At 38.5% G+C, this 23,080-nt stretch overlaps 1 protein-coding gene across 1 annotated transcript in view; it reads left to right on the top strand.

Annotated features, from left to right (window-relative positions):
* The window catches only part of MORC1 (MORC family CW-type zinc finger 1), a 159,898-nt gene that overhangs the window by 59,857 nt on the left and 76,961 nt on the right, over positions 1–23,080 (top strand). The window contains exons 13-15 of the mRNA XM_087439421.1: positions 1,300–1,443; positions 3,668–3,822; positions 20,981–21,109. Coding sequence (XP_087295547.1) covers positions 1,300–1,443; positions 3,668–3,822; positions 20,981–21,109 — 428 coding nt within the window. The remainder of the gene's footprint in view (positions 1–1,299; positions 1,444–3,667; positions 3,823–20,980; positions 21,110–23,080) is intronic.

Below are 23,080 nucleotides of genomic sequence, written 5' to 3'. Positions count from 1 at the left end.
GGTGTGAACTTGTTTTTATAGCAAAAGGCTTATATCATATCCTGTTAACATCCTGTTTCGGAGTCCCTTTCATAGTTAGTATTCCTTTTTGGTGAAGAGATGGGATCTAATTATTGAGTAGACATTTATTTTTAAAAGTTTGATTCGTATATGGTTAACCCTAGATATACACACATTTAAAAATATATAATATATTAACCAATGTCAATAACTTCCTCAGAAAGTCTAATGTACTCTGTATATCCTGTCCACATGGAAGGACTGACAGAACTTTATCATTGCCCTTTAATGATGGATACATTTAATCAGTCCAGTCAGCACATTATGCCCATTGTAATAACACATGCTCATGAATTTGACAAGAAAAAGCTGTTTTTGTGGGGAGCTACAAGATGGTGGAGGAAAAGTTCTATTTGGTACTATCCTTGGTTGGGAAAGGAAAATAACATTTGCTAAACGCCTCATCTGGTCCAAGTTTATATTTAACATTATCTCTATTAGTCCTCACAGCATCCCAAGAGGCTAGGTATGTATTATTCCAGATGAGGCAGCAAGTTGAATTGACTCATCCATAGTCACATGGTTATTGCAAAGATGGGCTTGTAGTTGAAGCCAGGTCTGTCTTTCTGGTTCTTACATCCAGGCGCTTTTCATAGCTCCAAGCAGCCTCCTGTTACTGTGGTTGTTTCTGTCATATTTTGCTATTTTTATGCTTTTAATAGAAAAGTAACATAAAACATAGTGTAGCAGGACAGAGTCAGAAAAACAGGAGCTCATTATCTGTTGTCCTTGTAAACTTGCTTTATTAACTTTGATTTACATTTGATTTTGGAAAAAGAGAGCTAAAGAATATTATTTGGTACATTCCGATCTATGTAGGATATTTGAGGTTTGAGAACATGCTGAAAGATAGAAATCACATCCAGTGTTAGAAATGCCTAAATTTTAAAATAGTCAAACCGTCATTTTTCCAAAATGCTGCAATGTACATATTAGACTAGTTAACATCTTACAACTCTTTTGGCATTTTCTAGTTCTTATTCATTTAAACTGGCAAACTGGTTTTATATCAAGGAATGCTTGTGTTTGACTGGTACAGTTATTGGCCGTCATGCTCGTGCAAAATACTTGGCTATACAGAAATACTGAGCGTACCCACTAGGTTTTGCAAAATACCTGGATATTTTATATATATGGTTCTTTTGATGTTTACCTTCTGAGTTTAACTATTTGCAGTTTGTAAACTGTATATTTTTATTTAATAAAAACTTTTTTTTTTAACTTTTCTAAATATGCTAGAGAATTTAAAAAAGTGAGGACACTCTCCTTGTTCTTTGGAGTGAACATAGAAAACCGAAGCCAAGCTGGGGTGTTCATTTACAGTAATAACCGCCTGATCAAAATGCATGAGAAGGTGGGCCCACAACTGAAACTGAAGTCCTTGTAAGTATGCTCTTGTTTGCAGAGGCACAGGCGGGACAAGGGAGGTGGCAGTTAGGTTCTGTCTGTGGAGCTCGAGGAGTGATTCATCATGATGGGAGCAGGTGTCGCATCCTCGGCTCACCCTTCCCATCAGTGCGCAGGCGTTCTTCTGCCTAATTGATCATATCAGAGGAGCAGCGTGCCCGCTCTAAGGAAAAAGCACACTTTAGGAAATTTTTTCAGTGCATTTCCTGAGCAACTTGATGTTTCACCATTCCTTGGGCCACCTGCTTGGGTTAAGTTTTTAATATTTTGCCAATTTAAAAATAATACAAGGATAATAAAGAAATTTTAGAAAAGAAAAATCCGTAGTCTTATAAAACAACCCTGTTAACATTTTGTGCAGCCCCTGCACGTGTGAGTTCTTGCCAGTTACCTGCATGCGCGTCTGTTATTAACCACTCTCCAGCCTATTTGGATTCTGGAGTAATACATTCTGGTGCTTTCCCAGTGGTCTGAGACTCCACAAGCTGCCTTCATGCATTGTGTTGAGTCCTGATGAGAGACCCTAGAAGAGCAGAGTCAGACAGGATAACCGTGCCCAGTAGGATGGCTCAGGGGAACATTTTTCATCTTGCTTCCTCACTCTTAAGGAATTAGCAATTCATTTGTTTGTTCATTCAGCAAGCACTGTGTTGCAGTGCCATGCAGCAGGCTCTGTGCTAAGCGCTGCAGACAAGATGGTGAAGACCTACTGCCCTTTGCTAAGGAGCTCAGAGACCAATGAGAGGGACAAGTGTATAAATACATATAATATATATTGTGTGGAAACAGCAAGAACGACCTTTTAAACATGAATCAGTTTACTCTCTTGCTTAAAACCCCAATGCATGTAGAATAGCACTGGATACGGCAGTCTTCCAGTGATCTGGCCTCTGCTGGGCTCTGTGACTGCCCCGCCCATACTCACTCTCTCACTGCGTTCCCTTCACACCAGCGGGCTTCCTGTTCCCGCCTCAGGGCCTCAGCTCTTGCAATCTCTCTGCCTTGAACCTTCTGCCCTCAGATCTTCTTAATGCTGGTCCTAACATGTCACTGAGGCACCAGCACTAAAGTCCCCTCCCCAGGAAGCTCTCCCTGGACTAATTAAAATTAGTCCCTGCCGTCACCCCCCTCCACCTTAGCTCTTCACGTATTATGGCACCTGCTTTATTTCCCTCATACTGCTTATCACCATCTGAGATGATCTTGTCACCCTTAATGCCTGTCACCCTTCAATAGAAGAGAAACTTCATAAACAGGGACCTTGTCTTTCTTGTTCATTACTGTATTCCTAGTTCCTGGAATAGGGGCAGATCCTGAGCATGAAGGAATGAATGAATGAATATATGTTAGAGGCAAGTATCAGGTGCAAAAAGAACGTTTAGGAGGGGCAGTAAACCAAACTGGGGGAAGTTGTCAGGCTTCCTAGAGGAAACGATGTCCCAACTTAGACTTACAGAATGAATAGGGAGGGCAGGGTGGAAGGGGAAAGTGATGAGAAACATGATGGGCAGTGGCCCCACATTGAGAAGGCTTGGTTTGTGTGCCGTGCCAAGGGCATTGGGGAGCCCCTGAAGGGCTAGACTCCAGATGCTCTTTCCCGAAACAGGTTATATCACTAAGCAGAATATCCCAGTTAGGTACGTCATGAGCTGCTAAAAATGTGAGAAGAATGAGTTTATCCATCAGGCTAACAGGTAGATGCCTGTCAATTTCTGGGATAATCCATCTCTGTGTTCCTTTAGTAGAACTCACTGAGCACCCCATGCACCTCTGTAGGGAGGAGGAGAGATCCAACCTGAGAGATGAAGTGAGGGTGAAGAAACCGACTGCCTGGCCAGTCGCACTAGGAGGATCATGTCAGTTTATTGCAGCAAGCCATGTTAGTGGTGTCGAATGCTAAAAGGCCTTCTCTTCCCACCACCCTGACTCCCCATGTGAGGTTATAGGTTTGGAAAAGGAGTCATATTCCTTCAGTAATAATGTATTAAGAGATTTTGTATTATGGGACCAAACACACATGGGATTACCATAGATTAATGTTAACAAAATACAAGTGTAACGTGTTAAACGTTGACACAGTCCAGACCAACTGAATGAATTTATATTTTTAAAAATTGATTTCCAAAGATCAGGGTGTATTTGCTTTTTCTTTTTTCTTAGCTAATTTTCACAAAATTTATGTATGTATTTATTCCCCCAGACTTGGTGCAGGTGTGGTTGGAATTGTTAATATACCCTTGGAAATCATGGAACCATCCCATAATAAGCAGGAATTTCTCAATGTCCAGGAGTATAATCATCTACTAAAAGTCATGGGACAGTACTTGGTCCAGTACTGTAAGGACACTGGCATCAGTGAGTATTCGATAGTCATAGTAAGAGATACCTAATGGAGGATCAGCCTGTGTGATTTCTTTAAGCTGGAGTGATTGCATTGATTCAGGTAACCAGTAACCCAGAGCCCTGAAAGGGAGCTCCTGCATTAAAAAAAAAAAAAAGGGAATGAGAAGGGAGCCAGTCACAGAATCTTTCCCAGAACATTATGTGAAAAATAAAGCAGGGGCCAGCCTGGTGGCCTAGTGGTTAACTTCAACATGCCCTGCTTGGTGGCCCGGGTTTGGTTCCCGGGTGTGGACCTACACCACTCATCAGCCATGCTGTGGCAGCGACCCACATACCAAATAGAGGAAGATTGGCACAGATGTGAGCTCAGGGCCAATCTTCCACAGCAAAAATATATATATAAATAAACCAGCAGATTAAAAATTGTAAGAGGAGGGCAATCAGAGAGCAGTATGAAGTGGCAGCTGATCCTGGAGGAAGGAGGCAGACGTTTGCTTCAGATAAGCTGAGAAACCCCCAAAGGTCATTCTAAGACTCTACTGTGTGGAAGCACGTAGTCTTGTATATCTAACAAGTCTTGAATATGTTAATTCCAGAAAGATTTCCATTAAAAATCACTAAAAATAATGTGTTTGGAAACTTAAAGAGATAAACCTATCTGGAAAATTTTACTTGTTCAGATCACTTCACTCTCTGGAGATACCTGCACGATGAGGTGGTATGGTGTGCATTAATTACATGGACTGCTTTTGAGTTAGGCAGACATAGGGCTTCATTTATGGAAGGAAATAGGCTGCTGTGTATTTTTTGAATGATTTGCATGAAGTATGTATAATTCATGCATATCAAAAATTATGTCTCTACCCTTGAGACCACTTAAAATCTTATTACAGCTCCACTTGAAGTTATCATTTTAGAATATTTTCTTTTCTTTTATACCCACTGTGCTTGGTCCTAAAATTTTCTCATACCAGTGAAAAAGGAAAGAGTGCAGAGACTCGGAAAAAAAATACAAGTGGAAACGAAGTTGAGGGCACAGATTTCCTGCCAACGCTGAATTTTCACGTCATGGTCTAAAACCTACTCAGAGTGTGGTCTGTGGACGGGCAGCAACAGCAACACCTGAGAGCTTGTTAGAAATGCATAATCTCAGGCCCCATCCAGACCTACTGGACTAAAATCTGTGTGTTAGCAAGATCTCCAGGTGATCTGTGTGCACATTAAAGTCTGAGCAGCACAGCTCTGAAGAGTACGTCCTTGTAGTTTTTGTTTTGCGTACACATCCTTTTTCCACGTGTATTTTTTTCTCAGAGACATGTGTGAAGTTACATTGAACTTAGGAATGACTACATTGTTTGGCAGGGTTTGCTTAAAGCTGTAGAAAATGTGAGAATGAATGCACAGTGAGAGATAAATCAGCATCTACTCCCTGGTCTTTAAATGCTAGCGTGCCATGGTACAAAAGGAAAACGTTAAGCATTTGAAAATTGTGTGACTTTCCCCATTTGTCTCATATTCTCTCTCTAATCCCTTGTCTTGCTCATCCTTGGAACTTAATCAGGAATTAAGTCCTCAGAGTCAGGCCTTGAATTTAAAGGTGATAGGAATTATCTCCATCCAGCCCACACTTCCTAGGAGAGTCATACTCAGTCCAGTTTGTGGGGACAGCTCTCCCTGCTCGTTTGCCTGGTGTGTGGGTGCCCTCCCAATGATTGTACTCTCAACTCCAGGGTGTCACTTGCCAGCCTTGCCCCCTCTATCTAACTCCCTATCTTATCTACCTAATTTTTTCAACACCTTCTTGATGGATGAAATAAGATTCAAAATAAATTTTCTATTTGTATTCTAATTATTGCGGGTTAATAGCATATTGTTTTCCTAGTTCCATAGTTGTCTGTGAATTGATTTAGGGCTAGAGGATATTCTCACAAGGGATGTTCCTTTTGAAGGAAGGCGGAGAGTGAAGGAAAGATGGTGAGCATGTGTATTCATTCACACGTCTCACAACTGCATCCCAAAACTTTATTATCAAACTGAGTCAAGTGATCAAGGTTGGAATTGGTAGTCTCAGGAACTGTGTTGAGGAGATTGACTGTCAAGGTCTTTGCTTATTAATTCCCACAGGAATAACCAATGTTATGTAAGGCTTGACTAATACTCTGAAAGCCAGTATCACAGGGCACACAATTTTAATGAAAAGTACTTGGGTAGATGTTTTTGCCTCATAAATAAAAGATGCAATCTTTGTATTTGCTGTAAATCTGATCTGTTTCTATGGAAAATTGGGCCCATGTAAAAATTGAATCAGCAGAAAGGGAAATGGAGAGGTAATGACTTTGTGTCATTTATCAAATCTGAATTTACTTTTGGCACAGTTGAAGCTAAGAATCTCAGAAATATTTTTCTTCTCTAAGTCTGACCTCACCTCACTGTCTCCTACTATGTTTTCTGAAGCTTTATGCATCCTTACAGTAAAGTGGAAATATTAATCACCAGCTTTCTGGAGTAGGAAGAGAAGGAGAAGGGAAAGATAGAAACATCAAATGAGATTTGGGTTTGAACAGAAGCAATTATTATAGAAATTTATTACTAAACTTTTCCAAAATGGATCGGAATATGGCTGATGTGTTAAGACGAAGTCTATGATGTAATAAGCATAACTTTTCCCGGCAGAACTCAAATCATAGGGCCTCAGGCTGGCAAGGAGGCTAAAAATCACTTAATCCAGTTACCCCTCTGATGCTTTAATCCGCTCTTCCTCACCCACTCCTGCCCCAGGCAAGTGGACTACTATTTTAAGCCCAAGTGAGGGCCTCCCATGAAAGAAAAATCGCTACTTCTTGAGGCAGCCTGTGAATCTCTGCACAACTGTATTAGAAAATACATTTTCATATGATATTTGACCTTCTCCCTCTGACTTATTTCACTTTGCAAAATACCGTAAGATTTCCTTCATTAAGTAGTAGATAGTAACAACAATAAACAAACACATAGAGACAGAGATTGGATTGGTGGTTACCAGAGGGGAAGGGGGAAGGGAGGAGGGCGAAAGGGATAATTCGGCACATGTGTGTGGTGATGGGTTGTAATTAGTATTTGGGTGGTGAACATGATGTAATCTATGCAGAAATAGAAGTATAATGATGTACGCCTGAAATTTATACAATGTTATAAACCAATGTTACTGCAATAAACAAAAAATTAAAAATAAATAAATAGAAAAAAAGAAAATACATTTTCATATTAAAATCAAATCTATTTCTCACGTGTTCTTTCACTCATTCACTTGTGGTAGGCGCGGAGTGTTATAGGACTAACAAATCAGACCTGGTCCACCCTCTCTGGGAATTTACAGTCTAGCAGGGCTAACGGTTTGACAATTAGAAGTAGAATTGGTACCCCACAGAGAAGAATGAGAGCTGCAGAAGCTGGTGATCAGGAGCTCAGAGTCTGGATGCCAGAGACGGCCTCTCGATATTCCTGAAGGATGAGGAGGAGTTAGCCAGGCCAACGTAAATTCTTCCCCCTTGGGCCACGAAGGATTGGCCTAACGCCTTTCCAAATGACAGCCCTCCAGATATTTGAAGACAAGCTTTCTCTCTCTCTCCAGTCTTGTTTTAGCCTAACATCCAAGTTGCATTGCTATTCTTCATTTGACATGGCATTAAATATATTCAACATTTTAACATTATACTTTATAAAGTGTATCACCTAGAAACGAAAATTCCAGATGAAACTCGAATAGCCTTGAATAAAATGGGATCATCATCTCTTTCTTTTAAGTTGTAATTCTTTTGATGCAGCCTAATATATTAACTCTCAGTAAGCACATTATTGACCCTCAGTGTCTTTATTACCAATTAAAATTCTTAATAAAATTTTTAATATGTGTTCTTGTTAAGCAGTACCTCTCATATTTTACCAGTAGTTGTTTTTGGACCCTACTGTAAAATCATACATGTATTCCTATTAAATTTTATCACCTATTAGGTCCATTCTTTCAGGTTGTCGGAACCTTTTTGGGAATCTAATGTTGACTTCTAATTAATGTGCTACTTTTCCAGAGATGTTAAGTTTGGCCAGTATTTTCTCTATGATTTCATGTAAATCCTGTTGCACAGGACAGGGAAATCAAGCACATGGCCCTCCACTGATGACCTCCAGTGAGGTAGAATGGGATACTGGGTGAGGACAATTAACCAATTACAAATCTTCCTAATTATGCTATCACCGAGCTCATATCTACTTCTCAATTTTTGTATAATCTTGAAAGTGAGGGATAATATTTGTTAGATAAATAGTTCCTTTAAAAAATAGACAGTGCTTTATGTCTTAGTCAGTTTGGGCTGCTGTAATACAACCATAAGCTGGGCGGTTTATGAACAACATGAATGTGTTTCTCACAGTTCTGGAGGCTGGTAGTCCAAGGTCAGGGCGCCAGGAGGGTCAGGATCTGGTGAGAGCCCTCTTCTGGTTTGTAGACTTGCAGATGGTGACATCTTGTTGTCTCCTCATATGGTGCAAAGAGAGTAAGCTAGCGCTCTGTCTCTTCTCATACGGGTGCTAATCCTGTTCATGAGGGCTCCACTTTCATGATCAGTTACCTCCCAAAGGCCCCGTCTCCAAATACCATCACATTGGGAATTAGGTTTCAACATAAGAATTTAGGGGGGACTCAGATGTTCAGTCCATAACACTCTAGTAGCTGGATATAGCTAGCTGCTCACAACAAAATGTTGTTTTCCTTATGACGCTCTTTAATATCTAAGATCTCAGGAAGGCATTACAAGAAAAATGAAATACGCCATTTCTGCTAGGGGTACACACTGAGGGAGGAGGCCTGTGTAAATATTACAAGGTGAGACTGTGAGACAAGTTTTTATGAAGATGTAGGCCAAGAAACAATTCGTATGTTTTTCTATTTAGTTTTTGAAGTTATGGATTTTATGTATTTCTTTTATTTTTAAAATATTGTATTTTCAATATTATATTTTATGTTTTATTTTTAAATTTTTTATTATGGTGCTATGGGCTGAATGGTGTCTCCCCTGAATTCATATGTTTTAGTCCTAACCCCCAGTACCTCAGAATGTGGCTGTATTAGGAGATAGGGCCTTTAAAGAGGTTGTTAAGTTTAAATGAGGGCATTAGGGTGGGCCTAATCCAATTTTACTGGTGTCCTTATAATTTGGACACAAAAAGACACCAGGGATGGGTGTGCACAGAGAAAAGAACATGTGAGCACACAGTAAGAAGACGGCCATTTGCAAGTCAAGGAAAGAGACCTCACAAGAAACCAAACCTGCCAACACCTTGATCTTTAACTTCTAGGCTTCAGAGCTGTGAAAAAATACATTTCTGTTGTTTAAGACACCCAGTGTGTGTTGTTTTGTTATGCAGCCCTAGCAAACTAATATATATGGGATATTGTATATTAGCTGCAATTAAAGAGAACATTGTGGGGCCAGCTCGGTGGTGTAGTGGTTAAGTTTGCACACTGTGCTTCGGTGGCCTGGGGTTCTCGGGTTTGGACCCCAGGCGTGGGCATACACACTGCTCATCAACCCATGCTGTGGCGGCATCCCATATATAAAATAGAGGAAGATTGGCACAGATGTTAGCTCAGGGACAATCTTCCTCACACACAAAAAAAGAGAGAACATTGTAATGAAACCCATAAGCCATCGTCCACCCTCAACAATTATCAACTCCTGGGCAAGCTGGTTTCATTTGTACTCCCACCTACTCCCCCACAACTGGATTATGAAGGAAATTCGAGACACTATATAATTATATTCATACGTATTTTAGCATGTATTTCTAAAAGAAAGAACTCTGTTTAGAAATATAACCACAGTACAAATATCACACCTAAAAAATTGTCAATGCTTCTTTAATATCATAAAATATATAGTCTATTGTTTACATTTCTGATTATTTCCTCTTGTAATATAATTCATAGCCCCCCCCCCATCCCCATATTTCTCTTTTTCTCTCTTGTTTTTCCTTGCACTTTATTTGTAGGAAAAACTGGGTTGGTCATCTTGTAGTTTTCACACAGTCTAAATTTTGCTCACTGCATTACTGGGTGTAGTTTAACGGGTTCTTCCATTCTGTTAATTTTTCTGTAAATTATTAGAATCTAGCAGGTTGATAGAATTCGGATGTGGTTTTGTTGTCAAGATGCTTCATAGGTGGTAGTGTGTTCTTCCATCAGGAGGCATAGGTTGTTTGTCTCTCTTTTAATGATATTAACAGTTAATAATTAGATCCCTTAGGACTTCCAAAATCTTATATTCTAATTACATTATATTTTCATCATTTACTACCTCTAATACCTCTATAAAGAAAAACTTCCTTTCATCTACCATTTGGTTCCCATGTTAGTTGGTAATTTTCCTATTTGACAGAAGCAACAATAGAACTCTATATTGATAAACAAATTGCATTGGATAAAAACTTGATGAAAGAGGAATTAGAGATAAAATTAAAACATTAAAAAATGATATACACATTTTGCCTAACTGATTTATATGGCATAAATAGGTACTCTGAAATTGTTACTTCATGCCAGCTCCTGGCAAATAGCAGAACGGTTCAGGAGTTCATTGGATTGACTTCTGTTTTAAAAAAATCATATTCTTAGATTTTACCCATTTATACTACTTTCACCTGTTAATTGAAATTATCACCATTGACAGCACTTATGCTTCCTTTCCTTTCTGACTGCACTTGTATTATTATTATGATAATGACATTTTTTACTTCTACAATGAAGTTTCTTGCTAAAATATCTCTGAAGATCTCGCCTATATTGCAAATAAAATACTGAAAAGCCTAGCACCCTTCTTTTGTCTGGAATTATATACCCTTTGATTCTTATTTGATTTTTCCCTGCTTTACCCAGAAGCAAGACCTCAAAACTCTCTTTATTAGTCTGCGTATGTGTCCCTTAGTAAAGAAGAGTAAGTTGTATCTGATGACTCTGAATTTAAAACAATGCAATCAGAATTAAATGTAAGTCATATTAACAAAAAATAAATATGACTCTTTAGACTTTTGAGAACATGAAGTCAGTCAGTGGGCTTGTGTATGTCTGACTCAAGTGAGGAGAGTCCTGGAAGGAAGATAAGCTGTGCTAACCCAGGTAATGGGGAGACTGAGGTAGCTCACTAGGTTGTTGCCCAGGGTAACACAGAACTCTTTGTGAATATGCTGCATGTTATATTATTATGTCTCATTTAGATTTCCACATTTTAGAGAGAATTGGAAAAACTAGAGTATACCAAAAAATAGCAACAACAATGACTAAATAAAAATATAACCTAAAAAAAGGATAAAGTTATTTCTTCCTGAGGAAAGAACCAGAGGAAACTTGACATTCTTCGATTTTGTTTTTGAAGGTTTGTCATTGTGAAGTCTCTAACCTTCTTCCTTCTAGTCTCCAGTGCATAGAACTCTGTGGAAGCCCGAGGGAATCTCAGAGTATGGCTAGGAGTCCTTGAATCCATGTCTACCAATAATTGTCTAAAATGGCATTATGCCTCATACATACATATGCTACAGTGTTTCAAAGATGTATAGATGTAGTTGTGGGCAGTAAAATGTAAAATCACACAAATGTATTATTAAATTCATAGTTTATTTCTTTGGTCATCGTGTATTTTCTCAGATTCGGGGGTGGTGGTTCTGAAATTTTTTTTCAGCTTAAGGAGGCTCTCATGGGGAAACCACTGATATGGAATGAGACAAAATCATGTTCCATTGCCAGGTGAAGTAATGAAGTTGACCCTTAAGGCGAGTTGGACCAAAGCTGCAGATTCCTAGAGTTTGGCCTGGAGCCTACTGTTCTCACAGTAGAGTGGAGAAATGAAGACATTCTGACTGCAGCTGCCACCTACTTCTGCCATTGACTGTACCTGTAACGTGAGACTGGTCCAACGCCACTCTGCCATACCCAGGAGCCAAGAGGAAGAATGGGGCTGTAAACAGCTTCACCACCACTGAAGACATCTTGCCTTGCTTTCCTTCAATTCAGATGGAGTACTTTCGGAAGTGATTCTATAGGGCTTCTCTCATCTCACATGCACTGCAGACTCTCTAAGTCATCATGGCGGTTCTTCCTAATAAGTGGTGATTAACCTCATGATCCTTCTTGAGAATGTACAGACATCACTACCAACTGGTTGGAGTTGGCATGTCAGTTGAAACCAGTTTCCCATCCCTAATGCAGATATTCCATCGAGAATGTAGACGGTCACACCATGGATCAACTTAGGAAGGGCCTGATGTCTGGCTTAGTTAAGAATGAGAGGGTTAGTAATAACAAACAAGACAACATTCAACAGAGGAGGAGGTGTGATTTACAGTCCTCCGAGAATGGATATGTAATTTCTATCTCAGGAGATCTTTAAAAATAGAATATAATCATCTATTTCGGCACAGAACTACCTGAAGGCAGGGACCTGATTTAAATACCTTCTCCATCTTATAATTTTCCTGGTGCTTTGATTTCATAAACTGTTTTAAGCTTCCTTGTTTTAATTGAAACCATCAGTGCTTTGGTTTGGTGTTTTGCTACTGAATTTTATTACTTCTCCCTATGGCTAATTGACTCCCTGGATGTCGTTGTACATTCTATGAACAGGTATGAAAATGACATCTGGGAGAGTGTTACATTTCTCCTATTTTTAAGAGGCGAAATCTAACTGTTTAAACTGCTTTTTTAGTTATTGATTTTGGGCAAGTTTTTAGTAAGTTATTGTAATAGTTCCCATTATTTTTTCTTAGTTTTTCAGGCTCCTGAAAAATTAATCAGATTAATTTAAACATGAAGAATTTTCTGAATAAAGTACTCCATACATAGCTAGCAGTACATTAAATTTTCACAGTTTTTCTCAGATACTTGTTCTAGAAATTAGGACTTTAATTCTCTGTGCATTAATCTCTGATTTTTCTACTAATTTAACAAGGTTGTTGATTATTCAAACAAAAGTCTTAAGATACATATTCTTTTATAATTTTGAATATTACCTCTGTGCTTGCAGCCATTTCCTGTTTACAAAAGTAAACCAGATTTTTAAATCAGAATACCATGAAAATGTTAATATAATTTTGGAATTAATAAATTTTGTGTTATCTACATAACTTTCTTCATAGGTGAGTGGAACTATTTAAGATGTATTGTAAACAATTAAGTACTTTTTCATGTTTTGAAATTTCACTTCTTTGCTCTTAATGGACTTCTGGATGAAAGGGCAATTTTAAAACCTTCATTAAGATACATTAACAATAACATCAGTTATTAAAACCGTATGTTAAAAATATCCATAATTATATACCACTCTGTAGTGAAGACCAACCTAATATAATGAATTATTATTATTATTATTAATGTTACTATTTCTTGCCAGACTAGGATAGACAAGAATTTTTTTCAGCTTTATTGGGGTACAAGTGACAAAAAATATATATATATACTTAAAGTGTATAACATGATTTGATATACATATACATTGTGAAATATTTACCACGATCAAGTTAATTAACATATCCATGACCTCACATAGTTACCTTTTTGCTTGTGTGTGGGGTGAGAGTGCTTAAGATTTACTTTCTTAGTAAATTTCAAGTATACAATACAGTATTATTAACTCTAGTTACCATGCCATGCATTAGATCCTCAGAACTTATGCATCTTTTTTTTTTTTTTTTTTTTTTGTGAGGAATATCAGCCCTGAGCTAACATCCTGCTGAATCCTCCTCTTTTTTGCTGAGGAAGGCCGGCTCCGAGCCAACATCTATTGCCAATCCTCCTCCTTTTTTGTTTTTTCCCCCAAAGCCCCCCGAGATAGTTGCATGTCATAGTTGCACATCCCTCCAGCTGCTGTACGTGGGACACGGCCTCAGCATGGCGGGAGAAGCGGTGCGTCGGTGTGCGCCCGGGATCCAAACCCGGGCCGCCAGCAGCGGAGTGTGCACACTTAACCGTTAAGCCACGGGGCCAGCCCGAGAACTTATGCATCTTATAACCACCATTCTGTTTCTGTTTCTATGAGTTAAACTTTATTGTTTTTTTTAGATTTCACCACATAGAAGTGATATTGTACAGTATTTGTCTTTAGCTTATTTCACTTAGCATAATTATGGCTGAATAATATATATATCACATTTTCTTTATCCATTCATCCACCAATAGACACGTAGGTTGTTTCCATATCTTGGCTATTGTGAATAATGCTTCAGTGAACATGGGAGTGCAGATATCTCTTTAAGATACTGATTTCATTTCCTTCAGATATGTACCCAGAAGTGAGATTTCTGGATCATATAGTAGTTCTATTTTTAATTTTTTGAGGAACCTCCTTAATGTTTTCCATAATAGTTGTACCAATTTACATTCCCACCAACAGTGCACAAGCATTCCCTTTTCTCTATATCTTCTCTAAGACTTATCTTTTCTCTTTTTGATAATAGCATCCTAACAAGTGTGAGGTGATATCTCATTGTGGTTTTGATTTACATTTCCCTGAAGATTGGTGATGTTGAGCACCTTTTCGTGTACCTGTTGGCCATTTGTATGTCTTTTTTGGAAAACCGTGTATTCAGGTCCTTGGCTCATTTTAAAATCAGAGTATTTATTTTTTTGGTATTGAATTGTATGAGTTCCTTGTATATTTTAGATGTTAACCCCTTATCAGATATATGGTTTGCAAATATTTTCTCCTATTCTGTATTTTGCCTTTTCATTTCTTTTTTTTTTTTTTTAATTTTATTTATTTATTTATTTTTCCCCCAAAGCCCCAGTAGATAGTTGTATGTCATAGCTGCACATCCTTCCAGTTGCTGTATGTGGGACGCCGCCTCAGCATGGCTGGACAAGCGGTGCGTCGGTGCGTGCCCGGAATCCAAACCCGGGCTGCCAGCAGTGGAGCGCGTGCACTTAACCGCTAAGCCATGGGGCCAGCCCTGCCTTTTCATTTCATTGCTGGTTTTCTTTGCTGTACAGAAGGTTTTCAGTTTGATGTAGTCCCACCTGTTTTTTGTTTTTTTTTTTTGCTTTTATTGTCATATCCAAAAAATCATTGCCCAGACCAGTATCAAGGAACGTTTTCCCTGTTTTCTTCTAGGAGTTTTACGGTTTCAGGTCTTACATTTAAGTCTTGAATCCATTTCAAGTTAATTTTTATGAGTTGTGTGAGATAGGGTCCAGTTTTATTCTTTTGCATGCAGATATCCAAATTTCCCAGCACCATTTGTTGAAGAGACTATCCTTTCCCCATTGTGTGTTCTTAGTGCCCTTTTCAAAGATTATTTAGCCATATATGTGTTGGTTTATTTCTGGGCTTTCTATTCTGTTCCATTTGTCTATGTGTCTGTTTTTATGCCAATACCATACTGTTTTGATTACTATAGCTTTGTAATATAGTTTGAAATCAGGAAGTGTGATGCCTCCAGCTTTGTTCTTTCTCGAGATTGCTTTGGCTATTCAGGATCTTTTGTGGTTCCATACTAATTTTAGAATTGTTTTTGTACTTCTGTGAAAAATGCTGTAGGAATTTTCATAGGGCTTGCATTGAATCTGTAGATTGCTTTGAGTAGTATGGACATTTAAAAGGTATTAATTTTTCCAATCCAGGAACACAGGATATCTTTCCATTTATTTCTTCCTCTTCAGTTTCTTTCATCAGTGTCTTGCAGTTTTCAGTGTACAGATCTTTCACCTCCTTGGTTAAATTTAATCCTAAGCATTTTATTGTTTTTGATGCCATCGTAAATGATATTGCTTGCTTAATTTCTCTTTCAGATAGTTTGTTGTTAATGTACAGAAATGCAACTCATTGTTGTATGTTGATTTTGTATCCTGCAACTTTACTGAATTCGTTGATTAGTTCTAACAGTTTTCTGGCAGAGTCCTTATGTTTACCATATTTAATATCATATCTGAAAATAGAGAAAATTTTACTTCTTCCTTGCCAACTTGGGTGCCCTTTTTTTCTTTTTCATACCTAATTGATCTGGCTAGGACTTGCAGTGCTTCGTTGAATAGAAGTGGTGAGGGCTGGCCCCATGGCTTGGTGGTTAAGTGTGCGCGCTCCGATGCTGGTGGCCCGGGTTCGGATCCCGGGCGCGCACCGAGGCACCACTTCTCCGTCCATCCTGAGGCCGAGTCCCACATACAGCAACTAGAGGGATGTGCAGCTATGACATACAACTATCTACTGGGGCTTTGGGGGGAAAAAAAAATAAATAAAATCTTTAAAAAAAAAAAAAAAAGAAGTGGTGAGAGTAGACATCCTTATCTTGTTTATTTGAGATCTTTCTCGTTTCTTAATGTAGGTGTTTATCACTATGAACTTGACTCTTAGAACTACTTTTGTTACATCCAATAAGTTTTAGTATGCTGTGTTTCCCTTTTTATTTATCTCAGTATATTTTTAAATTTCCCTTTTGATTTCTTCTTTGACCCATTGGTTTTCAGAAGTGTTTTGTCTAATTTCCATGTATTTGTGAATTTTTCAGCTTTTCTCCTGTTATTAATTTTTAATTTTATACCATTGTGGTTAAAAAAGATACTTGATATGATTTCAATCTTTGTAAATTTGTTAAGGCTTGTTTTGTGACCTAACATATGATCTATCCTGGAGAATATTTCTTGTGCATTTGAGAAGAATGTATATTCTGCTGCTATTGGATGAAATATTGTGTGTGCGTCTGTTAGGTCCATTTGATCTAAAGCATGGGTCAAGTCCTTTATTTCCTTATGATTTTCTCTCTGGATGGTCTATTCATTGTTGAAAGTGGAATAATGAAGTCCTGTACTATTATCGCATTGCTCTCTATTTCTGCCTTCAGATCTGTTAGTATTTGCTTAATGTATTTTATTTAAAACATTTTAGATAAAAATATTAAATATATCTGATGTTGGATATATATATATATATTTATAATTGTTCTATCTTCTTGATGAATTGACCTCTTTATCATTATATAATGACCCTCTTTGTCTCTTGTTATCTTTTTTGACTTAGAGTGTATTTTGTCTGATGTAAGTATAGCTACCCCTACTCTCTTTTGATTTCCATTTGCATGGAATTTCTTTTTACATCTCTTCAGTTTGAACGTATATGTGTCCTTAAAACTGAAGTGAGTCCCTTGTAGGTAGCATGTAGTTAGTCTTATTTTTTATTCATTCAGCGACCTTGTCTTTTGACTGGAGAATTTAATGCATTTACACTTAAAGTAATTATTGATAGATAAGGACTTACTGTAGCCATCTTATTAATTTTTTTGTGGCTGCTTTGTAGTTCCTTTGTTTCTTCTTATCTTGCTGTCTTCCTTTGTGATATGATGATTTTCCATAGTGGTGTCCTTTGCATCCTGTCTGTTTATCTTTTGTGTATCTACTGTAGGTTTTTGCTTTGTGGTTACCATGAGGGTAACATAAAACGTCTTATAGTTATAACAGTCTATTTTAAGCTTATAACCACTTAACTTCAGTCACATAAAAAATTCAACGTTTTTACTCCCTCCCCCAACACGTTTTATGTTTTTATTTAACAGTTTTCATGTTTTTATATTGTATATTAATTAAGAAATTATTGTATCTATAGTTCTTTTTAATACTTTTGTCTTCTAATGTTTATACTAGAGTTAACGGATTTATACACCACCATTACATTATAGAGTATTCTGAATTTGACTATATACTTACCTTTACCAATGAGTTTTATATTTTCATGTTTCCAAGTTACTAATTAGTGTCCTTGCATTTCAGCTTGAAGAGCTCCCTTTAGTATTTCTTGTAAGGCAGGTCTAATGGTAATAAACTCCCTCAGCTTTTGTTTGTGTATGAAATTCTTTATCTATGAAAATTCTGTGTATGAAATTCTTTATTCCTGAGGACTGCTTGGCAGGTTTTTTCTTTTTCTTTCCATGCTTTGATTGTATCATCTCATTGTCTCCTGTCTTGCAAGGTGTCTGCTGGAAAATTCGCTGATAGACTTATGCGGCTTCCCTTGTATGGGAGGAATTTTTTTCTCAGGGGAGTTTTATCAGTATCTACAGACTGAGTAATGTATAAATGAAAATAGAAACTGACATGATATGTTTCCTCCCAGTGCCGTCCCTCTGGCCAACTTATTATCCACTTGCTGAAGCATCTATCTACTCTTGAGGCTCCACCCCATGGAAATTTGTTTTAATAACACATTCAAGTTGTGTATGTTGGAGTAGCTTGTCTCTGAAGAAAAAAAGCTGAAATTCCATTGGCGGTTAGGAAAGCCCTTTCTGACACCCTGAGTGAAAAACTCTGGTTGTTTTCTTTGTCCTGATATTGGCCTTGAATAGTATAATATCTTCTACCAGTCCTGGTCATTAGATGTTTGGGCTACTGAGTGTCCTCATTTCTGCCTTTGATAGCCAGCAATTCTTTAGTATTATTTAGTCCCATAAGTAGACATTAAGCTCTGTGTGTCAGCTCCTGAAAACAAGGTTCTAAACATAGCCATTGTCTTCAAGGATTTCGCTATCCAAAAGGAAAAACAGGCGTAAAGTGAACTAAAAAGTAATGTGTAAGTGTTATAAGAATGGTGTGATCACAGAGCAGGTATCATCTGGTCATTGAGGGGTGTGTGCTTATGTTTCTAGCATCCTAGATGTTAGAAAGTTTTACCACTCTTAAAACGTTTGTGCTGGGGTTCATGGTTGATACTGTTTTATAAGCTGTCTGTGTTGTGTTAACTGTGTTTAGTTAATGTTTTCAGGGAGAGACATTATTTCACCTTCATTTTATCCCAGACAACACATTAATGAGGTATTTTGTCAAGAGTAGCAGCAGTATCATTTGAGGGTTTGTTAGGTGCAGGCTGCTGAGCTGTGTGTTGAGGGCTGCAGAGTCATAAAGCACGGTTCCTCCTTTGAAAGGTACGGTCTTCTCAGGGAAGAAACATTTAGAGGACAAATACAACACGGCAGCAACTTAAATTTCTGCAGGACACTCTAGTTTTTAATGCGCCTTCACATTTACTCTTTATGATAACCCTGTAAGGCAGGTTACTGTAAAAATTTACTTTGTGGATAACATTAGTGGCTTCCCATAATTGCACTAGTGTGGCAGAGACAGCCCTCAAAGCCACCTGACTTTAATCTACAGCACCTCCTGCCTCAACATAGTTGAACTGAGTAGTTCATGTGGAAGTCAGAGAACAAGGCCTCAGGAGCCCCGTCCAGACACCAAGGAGTATATCAGGATCTGGTGTGCAGGGAAGCAGTGGGATCTGGGCTGGGCCAAGACCAGATGCTGAGCAAAGAGCAGAAAACCAGAAGTCTGAGTTGAGAAAAGCCCAAGAAGCAGAATCTGAAGGGAAATCTGAGGGGAGAGCTGTTAGGGATTTTGTGAGGAGACAAGGCAGGACACCTGGGAATTTGTGAGGGCAGCTTTCAGCCCAGCCCGATTGCAAAGTCCCTTTAGAAGGCTGAGTCCCTTCCCTGCTGGTCTTCAAGGCACATAGCATTCTGAACCTAAGTTTTAACAGGAATAGTAAGGTGTAAGGAGGTTTATTTGTACTTTTCATGGATTACACAGTCACATGTTCATGTAAGGCTGGGCCTATTTCATATATTTTATTTCCAAGATGTGTATTTTAGAAACTCACTTTTTGAACTGCACATGTTGATGAAATGTTTTGTATCTGCTACATTTCCACGTGCTGCTAGTTGTTACGCTGTTGGACAGAATGGTAAACATGGTTTCTTTTTTTAAAAAAATATTTTTAAAGTAATACATGGATATGTAAAAAATATTCAAAGTGTTCAGAAAGTAAAAAATGAAAAGTAAAAGTATCTTCCCCTGCCTTCCTCTCAACCTCTGTCTCTTTCGCCAATGGCATCCACTATTAAAACTTTCTTTTGTCTCCTTTCAGGAAAAGAAAAATGTGTCCATCAAAATTTTATATGTATATGCTTTTTATAAATTACAAAAGTTGACTATACTAGTTATGCTACTTTACATCATTTTTTTAAATTAAAACTCTCTCTTGGATATCTTGAAGCAACAATACATTTAGCTCTAACTCCCTGTTTAAAAGGTTGCCTGGGGGGGCCATCCCCATGGCTTAGCGGTTAAGTGCATGAGCTCCACTACTGGTGGCCCGTGTTCGGATCCCGGACGCGCACCGACGCACTGCTTGTCTGGCCATGCTGAGACGGTGTCCCACATACAGCAACTAGAAGGGTGTGCAACTATGACATACAACTATCTACCGGGGCTTTGGGGAGGAAAAGGGAAAAAAGGAGGAGGATTGGCAATAGATGTTAGCTCAGGGCTGGTCATCCTCGGCAAAAAGAGGAGGACTGGCATGGATGTTAGCTCATGGCTCATCTTCCTCACAAAAAAAAAAAAAAAAAGAAAAAAGGTTGCCTACCGTTCCCTTGTTTGGAAATGGAATTTATCAGTTACCTATCTAGGCTTTTACATTGTTTACAATTTTTTTGCTATTCAAACAGTGCTGTGGTATATAGAGCCATTGTTTTATATGTTTGTAGGGAAGATTCCTAGCAGTGCAATCGCTGGATCAAAGGATAAGAATATCACCTCTTCAAGAGGACTCCTGAATGGTCCTCCATGACAAGTGCTGTTTCTAACTGAGGAGGGAGTAGGGAATCTGACGTGAGGGTAGGACAGAAACAATAAAGACTGGAAGGAAAGGGAACCAGAGATAAAATAAAGGTAAAGGAACTCTGGCTGTGAGACAAGATGGTAAATATTTGTATCAAAAGTCTTGAAGGTGGCCTTTAAGTTTAATCAGTACCGTTCCTCCTGGGAATATTTAAGAGGAAGGTTTTAAATGTCAGTGTATTTTATTGCACAATAAAAGTGTATATATATGTTTATAACTGCTATTGTGTTTAGTTTTATTATAAAGATATTACATATTTATTATATATAGTTTGGAAAATGCAAGAAAGTGTAATGGAGAAAACAGATTTCACCCATACTCAGAGAAGACCAATATTACTATTTTAATCTCTTATTTCTGTATATGCATTAGTTTTTACGTAGTTGAGATCATATTGTATATACATGTATTTATATGTAAACTTTGCTTACCGTCTTGATCTTGTTGATTTTATTTTCTTTCATTATTCTTTGCCTGCTTTCTTTTTTCAGGTAATAGAAACCTAACATTGTTTTGGAATGAATTTGGATGCCAGAATAACAAGGACATGGAGAAATCTTTAGATTCTATTCAGTATCAAAGAAGACAAGCCATGGCCATCCCATTCATCATTCAGTGTGGTGAGTGTTGAATTCCATTGTAATGAGCAAACGTTTAGTGAGTTCCTAACATGCAAGTCATTGTGTTAAAAAATGGGGCATGAGGGAGACAAAGCTGGGTAAGACAGTTCTCTTTTTTTATTTTTTGTGAGGAAGACTAGCCCTGAGCTAACATCCGTTGCCAATCCTCCTCTTTTTGCTGAGGAAGATTGGCCCTGGGCTAATATCCATACCCATCTTCCTCTACTTTATATGGGACGCCACCACAGCATGGCTTGACAAATGGTGTGTCAGTCGGTGCCTGGGATCCGAACCTGTGAAACCTGGGCCGCTGAAGCGGGGCACGTGAACTTAACTGCTAGGCCACCGGGCCGGCTCCCCAGAGTTCTCGCTTTCAAAGAGGTTAGAGTCTAGGAGAGTGGTTAAGATAAGTGTGAAAATAATTGCAATAGAGGTGAACATAAGGTAAATGATGTAAAAGAGGCATAAAGTTCTTTGAGGGTGAGCAAAGAAAGGGAGGAGGAGGAAGTTGAGGCAAGGCCTCGTGACAGAGGTAGCCTTTGCCATAGTCATTTTTTTAAAATAGGATTTTTGTAGAGATGCAGCAGGAGTTGTGTGTTATCAAGTGTACACTTCAGCTAGAATTTCTGTGGTAGATTAATAGAAACTGTCATTTTTCTACTTTTAATACCTAGCACTTTGTTAAATGTGTAGTAGGTACTTAGTAATTGACTACTGAATGAATGAGTGATGAATACATAATGAAAGACAAAAATATTAGGTTAAGTAAACATGTTAGAGGGCCTTGAATGCCAGGATAAGGAGTTTTTACCGTGATAAGCAGTGGAGAGGCAGTGTGAGTTTTTCAGTAGGAGAATAACGTCTTTGAAGCACTGAGCACTTACCGTGTGCCTCGGATACATCTTCTAGCCCCTGTGTAAAGGGTTAGAGAATGAAAGACACTCTACCATCTGCAAGGAATCTGCCATCCAGTGAAGAAGGCAGACAAGCAGAAAAGCACACGGTGGTGTGTCAAATGCGGCAGTTATTTACACAGTGCCAGGGGAACACCTCCCGGACATTGGGCCTGGGGTCGTCCAAAGAGGACCTGCCTGGGCAGGTGTAACTCGTAGTAAGGTTGCTCTGGCAGCTCAGTGAAGGCTGATCTAGAGGAGGGCTAGAGCAGAGACTGGTGGCATAATCCAGGATCAGGTGAGAAATTGTAAATGTCTGAGTGAAGCCGTGGCAGTGAGATTTAAGAGAAACATACATGACAGGTATTTAGAAGGTAAAATTGAGAAAATTGATGGCTGTATGCAGCAACTTATTGGATGAAAATAATAATGACTAAAAATTACTGTGTGTTTTTGATGTGTGCAAGGTACTGTCAGAATCCAATCTCCGGTACCTGAGAGCTGTATGAAATTGGGCAAATTCCTTAACTTCTCTAAGCCTCAGTTTCCTTATTTATAAAATGAGGTTAGTATTTGTAGCCACATCATACAGTTTTGTGAAAATGAAATGAATTAACATACTTAAAGTTTGCTAAGTGCTTAGGATAGTGTATTAGGGTTCTCCAGAGAAACAGAACCAGTAGGATAGATAGATAGATGTTTATTTATTTATTATAGGGAATTGGCTCACATGATTATGGAGGTAACAAGTCCCAAGAGCTTCAGTCAGCAAGCTAGAGACCCAGGAGAGCCAATGATCAATTCCAGTTTGAGTCTGAAGACCTGAGAACCAGGAGACCCACTGATATAGTTTCAACGTGAATGTTGACAGGCTCCATGTGCAGGAAGAGCCAATGTTTTAGTTTGACTCTGAAGGCAGGAAAATACTGATGTCCCAGCTCAAGACAGTCAGGAAGGAGAAGTTCCTTTTTACTTGCAAGAGGCTAAGCCTTTTTGTCCTAGTCAGGCCTTCAACTGATGGGATGAGGCCCACCCACATTGGGGAGGGCAGTCTGCTTTACTAAGTCTACTGATTCAA

This window comes from Ceratotherium simum, chromosome 15 (genome assembly GCF_057802395.1).
Source record: "Ceratotherium simum simum isolate JZ-2026a chromosome 15, ASM5780239v1, whole genome shotgun sequence".
Taxonomy (NCBI): Eukaryota; Metazoa; Chordata; class Mammalia; order Perissodactyla; family Rhinocerotidae; genus Ceratotherium; species Ceratotherium simum.
Note: the sequence above shows the minus strand (reverse complement) of the source record. Positions and strands in the feature narration are given on the sequence as shown.